The sequence below is a fragment of the Dermacentor variabilis genome, chromosome 8 (assembly GCF_050947875.1).
Source record: "Dermacentor variabilis isolate Ectoservices chromosome 8, ASM5094787v1, whole genome shotgun sequence".
Taxonomy (NCBI): Eukaryota; Metazoa; Arthropoda; class Arachnida; order Ixodida; family Ixodidae; genus Dermacentor; species Dermacentor variabilis.
The window spans coordinates 9,269,636-9,285,434 of record NC_134575.1 but is presented as its reverse complement, the minus strand read 5'-3'; the positions used below and the strand labels follow the sequence as shown (position 1 = coordinate 9,285,434).

At 44.7% G+C, this 15,799-nt stretch overlaps 1 protein-coding gene across 7 annotated transcripts in view; it reads right to left on the bottom strand.

The window, feature by feature from the left end:
* The window catches only part of raptor (regulatory associated protein of MTOR complex 1), a 69,642-nt gene that overhangs the window by 49,991 nt on the left and 3,852 nt on the right, over positions 1-15,799 (bottom strand). For all 7 annotated transcript variants that reach the window (XM_075701090.1, XM_075701088.1, XM_075701089.1 and 4 more), the window contains exons 3-10: positions 15,116-15,276; positions 13,436-13,516; positions 10,184-10,411; positions 6,803-7,300; positions 2,063-2,209; positions 678-788; positions 526-600; positions 392-457 (exon numbers count right to left, since the gene is read on the bottom strand). In XM_075701090.1, coding sequence (XP_075557205.1) covers positions 392-457; positions 526-600; positions 678-788; positions 2,063-2,209; positions 6,803-7,300; positions 10,184-10,411; positions 13,436-13,516; positions 15,116-15,276 — 1,367 coding nt within the window. The remainder of the gene's footprint in view (positions 1-391; positions 458-525; positions 601-677; positions 789-2,062; positions 2,210-6,802; positions 7,301-10,183; positions 10,412-13,435; positions 13,517-15,115; positions 15,277-15,799) is intronic.

Below are 15,799 nucleotides of genomic sequence, written 5' to 3'. Positions count from 1 at the left end.
GCCACTGCACGAGGGTAGAACACCTTCCAATAAGGCACACACACTCTTTATTTTTCCAGTTCACAAAGAAGTTCATGGAGGATTAACTTCAGCAGTGATGAAAATACTGCATTTGTCGCTTTACGAGTGTTTCCTCCCCCTTTCCACCCACCACCCCATGGCATCTGCACACTGCTGAACCACTGGCACATCGGTTGAACACATTAAGCTTGAGAAGGAACGCAACACTTTTATTCCAGTCATCACTATTACACAAATAAAAGACTTATATGCAAATGCCGGCACTGCAAGAAAGTTGTTAGATTTACTTTGTCATATTCAATACTTTGTTATAGCCAGGTTCCCTACGATGAGGTTCAAGTGTAGTATGGTATGAGAAGAGCAACAGTACCTGTCCGCTGGGGTAGTTGGCCACGATGCACGACATGACAAAGGCAGCCATGGTTCGATGCTCCGGCTGCATGAGAGATACAGACAGCATCAGAAAACATGTCTGCTTCCAAAGATATCTCAGCCAGAACTTACCGGCATGGACAGGTCTGACAGTACACTCAGGAAGTAGCGATGGCCATTGTCTCGAACGAGGTCTACTTGACACGACTTGCGAGCAACAATGCAATAATAGGTTAGATGTATGGCAATTCATGACATTTGGGACGCTATAGAAAGGACCTCACCTGGTCGACAGCCAGTATCTTGGCCCAGATGGAAACGAGCAGTGGTCGAAGGTCCCGGGCACAGCTCTGAAGCAGCTTCAGTATGTACGGGAAAATCCCCACTGACAGAGCCTGCAAGAGAGTTTCATTCTAGCTCCCTGTTCCAGTACATAAAAAACTGTACTGAAGAAAACAACTAGAATGCTCTACATTCCAAGTAATCATCATATTTTCCCGGCACTTTGTGCACACACTTTGTGCAAAATTTCCAAGACAAGACAAGCCTAAACTCCAGAAGTTGGATGTAAACAATTGACAGTGCCTTTAACAATAAGCTTGAGGACCTGTTACGGTGATACTACACGAGCAAACCGACTAAAGGAGAGCACCATATAAACACAACCAGCAGCACCAACAGTGCATTGCCAAAATAAGCTGGATAGGGTGCAGGCCTGATAAGCTCACCTTCCAACCCTTTCAAAAGTGTTGCCTTTAAATGCACTAAATGCAAGTAAGGAAAGTGCCAATCACAACAGCACCCATCACAAGAATGAACCACTATGTCATAAAAGCATGTACAAACCTCGAATGTGGATACATTGAATTACAGGAGATAATGTAGTAGTACTAAATGTAATATTTGGTAAGCGATGCTTTATTTCAATGAGTACTATGTATACTGCTAAAATGGAACTGAAAGTATGCAATCAGATGCAGTATTGGTTATGTTTGCACATGATTCAAAATAATATGCAAGAAAGCAGCAAAAAGCTGAAGCACCTGCAAAAGTAACTTCAAGTGCACTACTCGGTAGTTTTAAATTAATAGGCAAAAAAAAATATATGCTTTGGTCCTTAGCACTATAAGTGAAGAGCAGAAGGAGCTCATCACAAGCAGGGCTCACCTTAGTGCTGTTTGCATTTGTAATTCTGTTGCACAGCCCCAATTGAGGATTTGTTTGTGCCAATTTCTTTTCCACTCTTTTATAATGAAGATTTGATACGAAGAGAAAACTATGCTACATACAAATGCAACCTGGTTGTATTTATGTAGACGCATAACAAGTTTGCCATTATAATCATCAATGAAGAAACACTTAACTGCTATATTTCTTCCAGTCTCCTTACATTTAGAGCAAACGTTAATTCGAATTTTCAACATAGTACTGCTGCTGGCTTGGATCTAAAGCCAGCTTAGATTTGTGTGAGAGAGTGATTACAATTAAATATCTACCACGTAAATGGTGAAAAAATAAGAATATTAGCATCTGTATTCAAATTAGAATGATTTCAGAGTTTCCCCAAGACCTTTGCGAGCAAGAAAACATGAAGGCTAAGTTCAAATTTCTACAGAACATTTCTGAGAAGTGCCATGTGAGACAAAAGACCTTTCCAAGAACAACTGACCAAGTTGACTGCCCAGGGGCCCAGATCAAGGAACCTGCCTAGGAGGTCGAGTGCTCGAACCCGATGGATCTGGCTCAGCAGCACCTGCAGGACGATGGGCAACTGTTCCGGCGGAGCCGACTGCTCCGAGCCAAAGGTTAGCCACACCTGTACACAATGACAGCTTTTTATTAGGACTTGATTTGTCACAATCGATGCCTTGTAATCTTTGGAACTGGCCTTCGTGTTTTGATGTTGTGCATAATAGTGCTCATCACTCCAGCATTACTAAATCTGTTTCATGCAGGTTTTTTCTCCTCATGCAACAGTCGAATGACCAGCGCAATGAAAATAGTTCTGTTCTAGTTTAAATATCTGTACACAAAGGTAGTCTTTCTAAGACACTGTTTGTCTGGCAAATTACCAATTTTACATATAATAATTCACTGAGACATTGCTAAAATATATATATATGTATATGCACCCAAATCAGATAGCAAGGACCTATGTGCTAAAACAAAAGTTCATTTAAGGCAATCTTCACACAACAACATTCACTTGCTGCTGAAACCAAAATGTACAAAAATACCATATGACAAAAAGTGCTGATTAGGAATAGGTACTTTCTTCGTATGATGTGAGCAATAATGCCCACAACGTATGTATTCTTGCGAAAGAACAGACGGCATGTGCGTACTCTGATCATATTATGCATGCAAATGGCGCCCAACGTGGGGCTCTTGGGGCATCGGACGATAGATTTAACAGTTTTGCTCCGTTCGAGACCTTTGTTTGAACCGAAGCGTAGGGTTAGCGTGGATTTCGATCGCTAGCGTTGGCGGCGTGCTTTCTTGAGCGAGGCGACGGTGGCTGTAGTGTGTTTGAACATGTCAACATGCTAAGCCTTTTTGCAAGTGTTTTTTTAATGACATTCGTCGGTACGAGAGCCACGTGGTCTGCATCCTGGGAGAGCGAGGCTTAGCGCCCGCGGAGAATTGGCAAGCCTGAAGCGAGTGAGTATGGAAGCCTCGTGGGTGGTCCGAATTTCTTATGTAAATAGCTTCTTCTATCTCTTTGACTCTGATGAAGTCGCGGCTCTGGGAGCCGGGTGGCCGCGGGCCACGGGTGCCGCTGCGGGCTGACTGGTATTGCGGCCTGGCACCGGGCGCTCCAACACCATCTGGGACAGTGGGCGCCGTCAACTCGGATACTGTGTGCACCGAGCGGAGTAGGACCACCTAACAGAGCTGACGTCTCCTCGCAGCAGCCTGTTTTGCGCCCATTTTGGGTGTTGTTTTTTGGATGCCGGTTGTTGTCAGGGTAGCGACGCTTTAGGCCTAAGGCTTTACGAAGCTGCCTGTCGCACGTGGAGGGACACAACCTGGTGGACCGTGGCGTTGAGGTGTTGCACTTTGCTTCCCTCATTCTAGTTAGCCTCGTAAGAACTGAAATTACTCGTTCGACTCAAGGAAGCAAGCTTCGTTCACGTGAACTTAGCATCTGAGTAGCTGCCCGATCTTTTGCTAGCCGAGTTGAACATCGTACCACGTGGGCGATGAGCATGCAGAATTCCTCTCCCTTGCACTACTGTAGTGTTTGCCGAGTGTGTTGAGTGTACACAGCGTGATTGGAGTCACCCCTGGTTTGCCGTCACCTGCACATCGTCTGCGCTGCTGCCCCGGACTACGATTGAGTCACTCCGGGCAATGGTGATGCTGTGGCCAGTTCGGCGCAGCGACTTCGGCGGCCTCCTGTATCCAGCTCACAACCCTCGGCGGTGGAGGAAAGAGCCGGTGGTCACTGACAGCTACGGCGGCTCTTGCCAGCAGGGCGCGTCAGCGCGAGCGACGCTTGCTCGTACTGAATACTGCGTCGCCATTTCCGGAGTCCTGGCCTGGAATCATGCCGTCGAGTCTGCAAAGCTGCTGCTGTGACCGGCAGACGCCAGCGGTGTACCCAAGGACAATGTCGGCTCGCATGCTATGGACAGCGTGTGGACATTTCCTCAGCGCGGCCACTGTTGCATGTACTACCTTTTTCGCGAAGCACGCGTTGCTGTTAGACCGTGTGACGTGTTTTGCTGGAATATGTAGTGATTTAAGGTTGGGGGGATGCGGGTATGCGCGACTCTCGTGCGTCCCCCGATATGTTTTTCCCGCATAGCACGTCTCCTGTAATCCGGCTTCGCCGCGTGGCCTGGCGCCCGCGGCAGTCAGAGTGGTTGAGGCGCAGTACGAGAGATGGCGCGAGTGTTGCGCTGCTAACGCCACTGACAGGCGGGGCGCCAAAAGACAAGGCGCTTGCTCTCTTGGGTTCAGGACAGCAAGCAGTGCAGTCGTGCCGTGCCGCGCGTGCGCAGAGTACGGGTGTGAGAGATCCCACATCTGGCTGCCCAACGTGGACCTTTTGGGGCGGTGGGCCGGCAAACGCGGTGGACGTCCCGCGCGTGCGCCGATCCATGCTTCTGTGAGACCGTCTCGCGTGGCCGCCTTCGAATGCGCCACCGTTCGCGTGACTGTACGCGCGAACGACCAGGCGTTGGGATCCAGCATGGGGCGAACATATTCGCTCGCTATCCGGTCGCGGTTAGTCGGACTTCTAGATTTGTCGCGCGCCCATCGGCATGTTTTGTGGATAGCAACTCGGCTAGCAGGCATCGATCTAAGAAAGGTGCAATAAGTACCCTTGCGATTGTTTGCACTACTGTGTTGTCGTTCCTGTGTTCCAAGAGCACGGAGGAGAACCCCACAGCAGATATAGCCTCACTGCATTAATATACTATGCATTGTCACATTGTAGTGACGGTGGAGAAGCAGACAGTGGCACAACTAATGAAAGTCAGGAAAGAGTCTTGATTTAACACTTTATTGGATGAGCCTGCACCATGAAAACAAGTAATACTAAAGCACACAATTATAGAGGCAAACACCGTCATCAACAGTTGAAATTTGTTTCATGGGTCAAACGCGTTGGCTATTTATACGTGACTCATTAGACGTTTGCATGTAATTGGTGGTGCCCGCATAAGTTGCAGAATGTACACTATTCACATCGCACATGCCGTATGATTACAGACAAGATTCTTTTGCTATAGGATCGATGGCAATACTCGAGAAAGTTCCGATGCATTAAGGTATGGATTGTGCCGAGCAGTAACTTTGTAACAGACAGTCAGCAAAAAAACAAACAATATACTCGCGTCAGTATGTGCAGCACTTCATTGCTGTGCTGTTAGGCATCTCTGAAAGCAATGACAATGACACGCTTCAGTGTTCATGCTTACAGGCATCAAGATAGGAGTTGTTCTTTGTTTGGTACTTCTGGATTTGGAAATTTGGGGCTTGTCATCCAGCAGTAACATGAGAAGACGTAGATGAACAGTAGATAGAATTATCGGTGCTGCAAGACAATGCAGCCATAGGGCAAGGCTTATCTTTGTGCAAAAAGCCTCACTAGTCAATGCCCACACAATTACGGCATCATGTGATTAAAAGAGCTCATAGAAACACCCAAAACATGCTGGGAAAAACACTTTTTTCATATTATTTCTTGCCAAATTACGAAACAGGTGAATGTTCAGACTGAAGGAACATAGCTGTTCAACCTTCTCCAACTGATTTTGCTTAGAAGCCCTGCTGCAACAGCACACAGCAAGTACTTGAACATATTCTGCATACACATAAATTAACGTTCGTGTTGTCCACTTCTCTTGTGTCTGCATGCCTCACCCTCTTTTGCATAATCAATTAACAATTTTATGGGCCACCATCAGTGACAAAAACATATTTTTCATTACGTTAGTGCTCGAACTTTATCAATTTTTGTAGAAGATAACAGAGGAATGATACATTAAACATTTGTTGAAACAGAAAATTTGGCTTGAATCTCTCCTCAAGTACTGCACTTTGGCCCGCTTTGCCAAACAGTGGCCAAAGCCCTCATTTAAGTGCTTTCTTCCATGAGTACCAACAACCTGCCCTCCATTTAGGCATTTGCTCCTCACGTTAACTGCAGATATACTAACAGCACAAATAAACGAAAGAGGATATAGGAAATACACAAATGCTTTGCTTCAGTGTTTGTACTCCTAAAGCGAAGCTTTCTTTGCCTCTTCAACTTCTGCACTACTGCTGCTGTTGTTGTTATGCACGTCACATCACGAGGAGGTTCAGAGCATGTATATATACATGGCAGGAGTGCAGCAGAGAGGTAAAGCAACGTGAGAAACTTGATTGGACCTTTTCATTGCATTGCCACAATTCCCTCTGGAACTTTCTAGGCACTGCCACAATACCCTCTAGATAGCTGTAATTATATGTATTGCACTGCATCTGTGCCCACAGACCTTATCAACATGCTTCCTTTGACAAGCATCATACATGGCCTTCATCCTCATGACACAGACAGCTAAAAGCTACAGGCAACGAAGCTGCGCTCACATCATCCACTATTGCTGCTACCTCACTAACTCAAACAAGCTGCGTATCATTCAGGTTCTAACATTGCGTTGGATCTGAATATTCTTTGAATCACTTTTAAACGAGGCTGAGAAGGTGGGTGTGCACCTGATGCAGAAGTACCAGCTTCCATCCAACTGCATGTGCGGCCAAGTTTAGCATTCCAAGCAACGAATCAGAATACACTGGTGGCAGGTCAATGAATGACATTATTCAGCAAAGCAGCTTTTGGACAGGCCTCACTTCTGTACATGCGACATGCCAACACTGTTTTAGGTGCTTTGGGTCATGAAAGAGGCCCCACCTGGAAAGCTGTCAGCTGCTGGGCGAAAAAGGGCGAGTGCTGAAATGGATGCCCCTGCTGGACTCGTGCCAGCTGAGCCAGGCACAAGTCCAGTGCCAGGTCCCAGGCTTGCCACATGGGGTGCTGGAAGGTTGGCGGCAGTGCGGGCTGTGACACAGGCTGGCAGTCATATGCACGCATCACCCGTTCGGCCAGCAAGAAGTTGCGAAACAAGCTCGCAACTAGCAGGTCCTGTCGGAACAGGCGTTGGAACAGTGCCTTGGGCAACACGTTCCACGCGATGGTGTCTGTGATGGCTGTAAAGATCCAGTTCAGTTCACCCAGCATAGTGCGCCGGTCATGCAGCTGGCCTGGAACTCGCTCCAGCAACTCAAGTGTCACACTGGGTACTAGCCGGCTTGCCTTCTGCAGCACAAACCACCTGAGAGCCATCTGCACGGGCGTTGTCAGGCATGATGTGAACAAGTCCGCTGGCAACTCTGGGTTCATCGGCAGTACCTGTAAACGGACACAGCAGCCACTTGTCACAGAAAGACCAAGACAGACTGCTACTGGAAGGGCACTATGAAGCTGCAAGAAAAAGACAAGAAGAAAAAGGAAAGGAAGCGGGGCTTCTGTTCATAGAGATAATATAATCAACTCTAGAGGAAAGACTCCCTATAGTGCCCATGTGTTGAAATTGGTAAATGCAAGGGCGCTGCTGTGATGCTACTATGTGCAGGCGCGCAGGCACAGATGATGAGATACGATTCAGATGAGAAGCACAATCAACACGATTTCAATCTTGCCTTAGGATCATGATGCCATCTAGTTTAACCGCCTTTAAACACATTCTTTAGTGCACCGTAAATTTTACATAAGAAATGTATAAATAACCATCAAATCTTTCTGAAAAATATATGCGATGAACTTTATACATTGTCCATACATACATGCTACATGTAAACGCTTGTTTATGCATCATATTTTGAATATTTTTAGCACTACAAAAATGAGAAGTAGCAACAAGGTAGCGCTTATGTGGTTACCATTTCTTTTTGCCCAGCTTTTCGTCTAGGATTGGTACACTGAATTTATGCTTCTCACATAAACATGAAACAATCCCTGGGCTCCTGTATGGGACAAAGCAGGGAAGGAATGTTGATTGCAGAAGCTAGTCATCAAGGGAGACAAAGAAAGCTCGCCTCCTGGCATCATGGCATTGAGACAGTTAAATTTTCATATCTCTATTAACGAAACAAAACATTTCGAAAAACCTTTATATAGAATGCTTTCTAGACAGCATGTTACAAATGTCGCTGCATAACCAAAGCTTCCTATGGGGCCTGGCGAGGGTCCTTTAAGATGTGAGGAGAGAGTTGTGATGTAAGCAGACTGAGAGCTCCAAGTGAGGCGAGGCAAAGCCCAGTTCTCGGATGCCATGCACACGATTGACTGTAGTCGCCAGGGGAAGCACCAGGTGGCACGAATCAGCAGCGAGAGAGGAAGGAGACAGGGGTAGTGCAAAATATGTGGTGTGGTATGTGCGGTTGGACAGCATAGGGCAGCGTGGAGGAAAGGTAGTGGAGTACTGGTAATAAAGTGAATGTTTGCAGTGAACGTGTTGGCCTGTCGCCATTCGTAACAAAAATAAGAAATACGGAAATAAAGACATGCTGGGAGAGAGGATGTAAATAGAAACAGGTGCAAACAGGCGAACATTTCGCTCAATGTAGCATGAAGAGCCCCCAATTTTCTTGCTGTACTTTGCATTGAACATCTAGAAGTAAAGGTCCCATTGAATTGGCGAAGAAAACGGTTGCATGAAGAACTGCAGCCTTGCGTTCGTGCCTTGCCTGCACTAGATATTCAACGAGATACTGGTGAATGCTGCAGACAACAAGCAGCAGGACAAGAGCATGGACTGTGTCGAGATCGAGACCGACGCCAATCAGAACCGCGTGTCCGTGTGGAACAACGACAAGGGCATCCCCATTGGCAGCACTGCATGCTGCAGTCATACCTGCCAGCCTGTGAACCTTAAAGGGACACTAAAGACAAATATTAAGTAATGCTAAAGTGATAGATTAGTGCTCGAGAATTTCTAGGGCATCAATATTATCAAGAAGAGAGCCTTAATAATCGAGAAATTGAGATAAATGCAGGACATGTATGAGACTCCCCCGGGACATTCAAGTCTTGCCCGATGATGAAAGCATTGCTCAGTTAAATTCTGTCCTTGGTACTGAACCATCCGTAGTGGAAAAACATCCTGGTATTATAAGACAAAACAAAATGCTACTTGTCCAGTTCTATTTCATCTTTAGAAAAAGGAACTCATTGAAATTACCCTTAACAACGACGTGGGCAGTGGAGAGGTTTCGTTTTCACTCGACTCCGCGCCCCCCACACTTTCGCGTTTCAGTAGCTTTGTTATCACATAGTGCTGCACTGGTTTTGCTCGCTCGCAAAACTTTCACGAACTGAAAGAAGCAGAGAATTTAACTTCCATGTGATGTCGCGGGATGCCCCAACAGTCTATGCCATTTGACAAAAAAGCAGCTGCAGCGCCGAATCCATAACTTTGTCTTGGCTCGGTACCACCACCTGTCGGGTGCCGTTTTAATCACCGACGGCAGCAAAGGGTGGTGATGGTGTATGCAACGTCACCACTACCCCGGTTAGGTGGCAGGAGATTCGAATTTTGAAAAAAGGCATTCAGACCTTTCAGAGGCAATTTTCTCGTAAACTAAGTCTTTTTCTGGCATGAAACAAGCATTGCGAGGTTTGTGGAATGGTATTTCAACAGTCCACGTCAACGTAGTATTTGCCTTTAGTGTCCCTTTAAAATTTGTAAAAATGAAAACATTCCATAGACATGACATCGAAGAGGAAAGAAATGGTGAAGGGAGCGGGAGCAGAACTAATTTTTTGCTTTAGAACTTGCTCTAAGCACACACTTCTTATGACATACATACACACTTTTTTTAACAATGATTTACCATTACATGTAGCACAGAAGCAGCAGCAAACTTGGAACAGCATAAATTTACAAGCAACAGACTGCAACTTTTTTTAAACACACTGCAATTGCTGATATCGCCTGCTTCAAGAGCCTGTCTGAAAAAACTTGCTCGAAGAAAGTACCCCTCTTTCATCGTTTCACCATCAGAAGACTCCCAATGGAAGGTTCAGAGACTGGCAAGTTTGACTGTTTCACGAAGAGAATTCAGTTTTCATAAAGCTTAACAGAATGTTAAAAAGAATTGTAAAACAAGCCCAAATGTAAAACTTTACGGAAACTTCCGTAATTAGAAAACCATAATTACGGACAGAGTTGGCAGATATGTGTGCTGCACAGTCAAGGCAGTCTTTTCATAGAGGAGGAAGAAAGCAGTATACCTGGTGCTGGCGGCAAGCAGCAAGCTGGATGCAGCTCCGGTAGCAGGGTGGTGCCTGCCCCTTGACGCTTCCCAGCGAGATCTCGAACTCACGTTCATGCTGGATGGCAAACTTGTTGAATGACTCGAGGATAAGGCCCGCAGAAGAGCAGTCATACACATAAATGGACGGAGCACCCATCCACTGCTGCAGGTCATACATGGACAATGGGATGTACTGTGTGTATGTCTGAAAAAAATGACAGAATAGGCTGGTAAGACAAGAGCTCGGCACCTGTGCTGGCTTAATTGTGGATACCACTACAAGGATCATCTGGTTGCTAAACAGCCTGGTTCAGGCTGTCAAGTGGCCACAGCTTTCTATCTGCGTTTCTTACATTCTGATCTGGTATAGTTCTTATATGTACAAGGGCGAATCAGAAAGTCTTGGCCCCTATTTTTTATTAGCCAAAATAAACATACAAAATAAGTACATACAGGCAATTACAGATATACGCACTATTCTATGTACGTTACACTACTTTTCCACATAGTCCCCACACCGGTTTAGACATTTGTCCTATCCCAGCACTAAATTTGAGATGCCGTTTTTATCAGTCAGTGACGCAGGCAGCCTCCCCAAATGCTCATTGTCATGCAAGTCTTCTCGGCCTTTTGCGAACTCACCGTACCAACCCCTCACACTTTTCAAAGTGAGACACCTTTCCCCATACGTGGGCTGCAGTTCCTTGTGGATTTCGATGGGTGTTCATCCCTTGATCCGTAGAAAACGAATCATACTTTGTTACTCGTACGCCGTGAACGTGTGAAGCACAACTGCCACCTTCAACAAATGACAGCAGCAACGTGCCGCGGAGCTACCGGCAGATAAGGATGGGCCAGTCCAAGAAAGGTCCACTGCTGGGAATGAATATGCTGACTTCGCATTTACAGCCGTAGTTCGGCTAAAAAAATTGGGCAAAGACTCTCTGATTTGCCCTCATATTATAAGCAACGGCCCAGGCTTCAGTAACAAACCAAACACATAAATTGTAAGAACATTAGCATTTCTCATTTAGAAGTAAACAACGTAATTCACATTCGACAACAGCTTTTCAAATTGACTTTCCAACCATACTGAAGCTTGCTTCACCGTGACATGTAAAGCTGCCAGGTTCACCAAAGATGATTGTTGCAGTATTCTATTCATGATGTTTGTGTTAATTTAAAATCTGTTCAAAATATCAGAAAAGGTTTCGGGCCCTCTGAAAGAAACTGTACATCTTTTCTAACATGACTGATTTAAAATACCACACTATTATTGTGTGCATGACCCTTTTAATAACTTTAACACTGTCCTGTCTGCCCCTATTAGCCACTTACACATACTCCACGAAATTTTTCTCGACAAAGACAGCGACAGATGTCCATGGTGCGACTCCACCCCGACACTCAAACACATAACTTCCTTTGTAGCAATTGCTACGAACGGGTGGATGTCTGATTTTCCCTTATTAATAACTTACCAATGCATGCAGGGTCCGGCAGATGCTGTCTCGCCCCTACTTAATGATACACTCAACAATTGATCGTGGCAACTCTCCAAACGGGACTTGGGAAGCCGATTGGCAACCTTCAACCAAGCCCGGCAAGTCGCAACGGCCAGGGCAGCCCTGGAAGTGGGGCTTCACCCACAGGAACCAAACACTATCTTTATTTCAATAAAGTTGTTTCTCTCTCTCTCCCATGGATAGCCCACTATCAACGGTCGTAAATTTGTATTTTGCCACTTTCTGAGTACTCTTGGACAGCTAGCACCATTTATTGGGTAATTTAGTAACTGTATTTAGTTAGTATCGGTATTTTTGTTCTTCTACCATGTGTGCATTTTTAGAGCACCTCCAGAGAAGGGGCACGGTTGGCGCGACAAGCGCTCGTAGTCTCCAAGATGGCCATTGGCGTCTTACGCTGCTGATGCAAGGAACGACGCATTTCTACGAATTCCAATGTCCCTGCGCACGAGTTTTTGGACTTTGGAAGCAGCACTGACGTGAAACACAACTTCAGTTCATCAGATTTCAGAACGAAGTTCCGCTTTCTTCATTTAATCATCTCAAAGCTGCTGCATGCTGATATAAAGATATACTGCATGTTGTAAAGGTCACTGTTCATATCTGTAGGGCGTTAACATCCTTCCGTCAGGATCATTTAACGACAGCCACGCTAAGAGTCGAGTTTTATGCGGAAAGTCGGCCGAGAGTCAACCATGGCACCATGCTAGGGCTAGTCACTAAAGTTAACATTTTGCCTTACATTTTTTTTTCACAGAAAGATAATAGTTGCTGGAATATTGGAAAGGTCTTTTGCGTTGAAAACGTATATTCTGAAATTTTTTAAAGGTCTTTCTGTGCAAAGCAGCAATGGCGTTTTTATATAACCTTTTGTTTTTAGAAGATTTTTGCTTATCTATTCCTTTTTTCAAGTTCTTTTTAATAGACAAATTGTTTGGGACTAGTACCATCAGAAAGAGAACTGCTTTCTCTTTAATTTTATGCTATATACTTCAGTATTAAGCATGCTCTGTGATAGGAAAGAAAGTATTTACGAGACTAACCAAAAACTGCTGCTTTTCCCACAGGCAGGAAAGTGTTAAGAAGCAATTGTAATGAAGTAATGAAGCCTAAGTATACACATAAGGTGCTTGTAGCTTGTAGATCATATCACAAGAAGCCAATAAACAAAGACACCAAGGACAACATAGGGGAAATTACTTGTACTTAGGTACTAATTGAATTAGAGAAATGATAAATTAATGGAAATGAAAGTGGATGAAGAAACAACTGGCCGCAGGTGGGATACAAGCCCACATCTTCGCATCATGCATGCTATCCCCTTACCAAATGAGTCACCTTGACGCCTTTCTCCCATGCACTTTCCGGGTTATTTATGTTTTACTACTAGAACTAACCCTGGGAGTGTTAGCCAGCACCACCACTCACAAACCTAGGCAGTGGATGTGGCAAGGCCTTTCAGCCAGAGGCATCATGAGTACGTGATCTATTTGGGTAAATTTGTAAGCAATTTTCACTTGTTGTTCTTGGTGTCTGTTTGTTGGCTTCTCATGATATGATTAATAAAAATAAGGCTCCTCGGTTTCCTTTCTTTTCTTTCACTGTAGCTTGTAAATTACAGTATCTTTAACAAAGAAATAAGCTCATCCTACAAGCACTCTGTGCTACTTCCTATTGGGACACCGCAGTCGATGAAGCCTCACCCTGTTGAAGACCCAGATTTCGCCATTGATGGTTGGCTTTGGCACACCATGGCCATTGTAGTGGAAGAGGACACGATCCTCCTGAAACACAAATCATTTTGCTCAAACAGGGCACCACATCACTAGTCTAATTAGCCCATCCCCTAACAATTGAAGGCCAACTGAAACAGTACTTCACTTTGGCTAATTTGACTATAAATGAGTGGTAGAGCTGTTCTGCAAGTTTTCAGCCGGGGCCTGTTGCTTGCATCAGAAGCCTAGCTGAGTCCTACATAAAAATTTGAGGCCAGAGCCCCGCTCAGCCACCACTGTCAGAGCTTTGTTGCTGTAACAAAATTGTTTTTATAATAAATTGCATATATTTACCATGTTGAATTAAAAGCTAATTAAACATAGAAAGCCTACGATGTTCACCAAACAAACACACATCACAAGTCATCATGCAAAAACAGCAAGTTCTTTAATGTCCAGGGCTTCAAAAAAAGATATTTCAAATTCTTCGAACAAATTCTGCTTGTTGCGCTCGAGGACAGCTCCGCTGCATAGAATCCATGTTCCAGGATCAAGCTGGGCTCTGTATGTGGCTCGGCTTGCCCAACAAAAGAATACAGTGCAAATCAACATGGCATCAGGCTACCCAAGTCCAGCATGCGGACTGAGTACGGGCTTCCGAGTCACCCAGAGCCCATGCACAGCTCTAGCATGTGTACTATGGCTGCAATCTTCAATTCAAGCAACATCAATCCATATTTCAAACATAAATTTTGCACGAAAACTGCTCTATACCTGAACTATCTGAAGGTGGGCTTTTTGCGCAGTCCAGTTTCATTGCAGTTGGCCTTTAAAAGGATAGGTTAAAATGCCATGTGACTGCTTTCAGTTTCTTGGGAACGTCTGTAACATTCATTGGTTGTCCTGTTTTACTGATGTGCTGTTTAAGGCAGAATTCAGCGTTTTTACTTTTTGTTTCATTTTAAAAGTGTTTGTAAGTCTCAGACCTGGGACTCAAGAGCAGGCTTTTATGGCATGGTACATTGAGGGTTTACTTTGCATACACTAACATGTCCTTTAAAGTTTCTGTTGCGGTGATGGGTGACCTTTGGTACATCCAAGCACATTATTCTAAGGCACACATTGCTTGATAATATTGAACTATTTCCTTAGAATATTGTTTATGTATGTTTATGCATTTTAACCTGCAAAGTCACCACTTCGACGAACTTAAGCGTCATAACCTAAAGTCAAATGTGCAGAGACAGACAATATGATCATACATCATTTATAAGTTCACTACACTCCAAGAATGCTTCAAAGGGAGCTCTTAAATCCATTTGTTGCACCAATGGCACTAATATAACAAGCAACCTTTAACATTGAGCAGTCTTACACCTGGTCAGACCAGAGCTGATTGTATCCCCCCTATCCAATTAATTTTATTCTGTCATTGTCATTCTGTGTCAGATTATCGAAACATTTTAATGGCCATTGTGTTTGCCATGTACTTAGCAGCGACACAACTTCTTTAAGTTCGACAAAGTGTGAGAATCTGAAAGGCCATCAACTCAATAGCCTTTGAAAAGTGTCCATTAGACATGGGTTTAAGTACTGTACAAAAGAACACAAAGAACTGAAATACTTAGATATGGCATGACAACAGTTGTGGGGAATCTCTATACTTGCCTTGGAGTTGCGCCTGAGTGAGGAGCAAAGCTTCTTGACCTCCTCCACGGTGGGATCAAGGCTGAGCTTGTAGCGAGCACGCGACTGCCACCGCTCGTACTGCTTCTGCAGTGCCGCTCCGATGCTCTCCAGAGCCTTCTGTGGGGGCGACTGGAGTGGGTCTGAAAGCATCCACAATATTTATGATGATGGCATCCCACAGAGAGCCACAGCCACCTCTAGCAAAAAAGTGTGACACGAGAACAACACTGCCAACTTATCAACAAGGACGCCCTAACTTATGCCAGGAGAGTGCTGGAGTTACTGTGTCACTGTCATCTGATACAGTTCAGTTCAGCAATTCCATCTTGTTTAGTGATTCCCTTCTGTCCATGATGAAAAAAATATACCAGAGTAGCACTAAAGGGACACTAAAGGCCAATATTAATTCAAACTAAAGCGATAGACGAGTTCCCGAGAATCTGTAAGGCGTCAATATTATCGCGAACAGAGGCGTAACAATACAGAAATTGAAGCAAATGCAGGACATGATTGGAGACTCCCTTGGGACACTCAAGTACTCGCCCAGTCACGAAAGCTTTCCTCAATTAAGTTATGTCACTCATACTGAAGTACTCGCTGCAAAAAAAAAAAAAAAGATCCTCGTATTGTACTATAAGATGAAATAAAATGCTACTTGTCCAG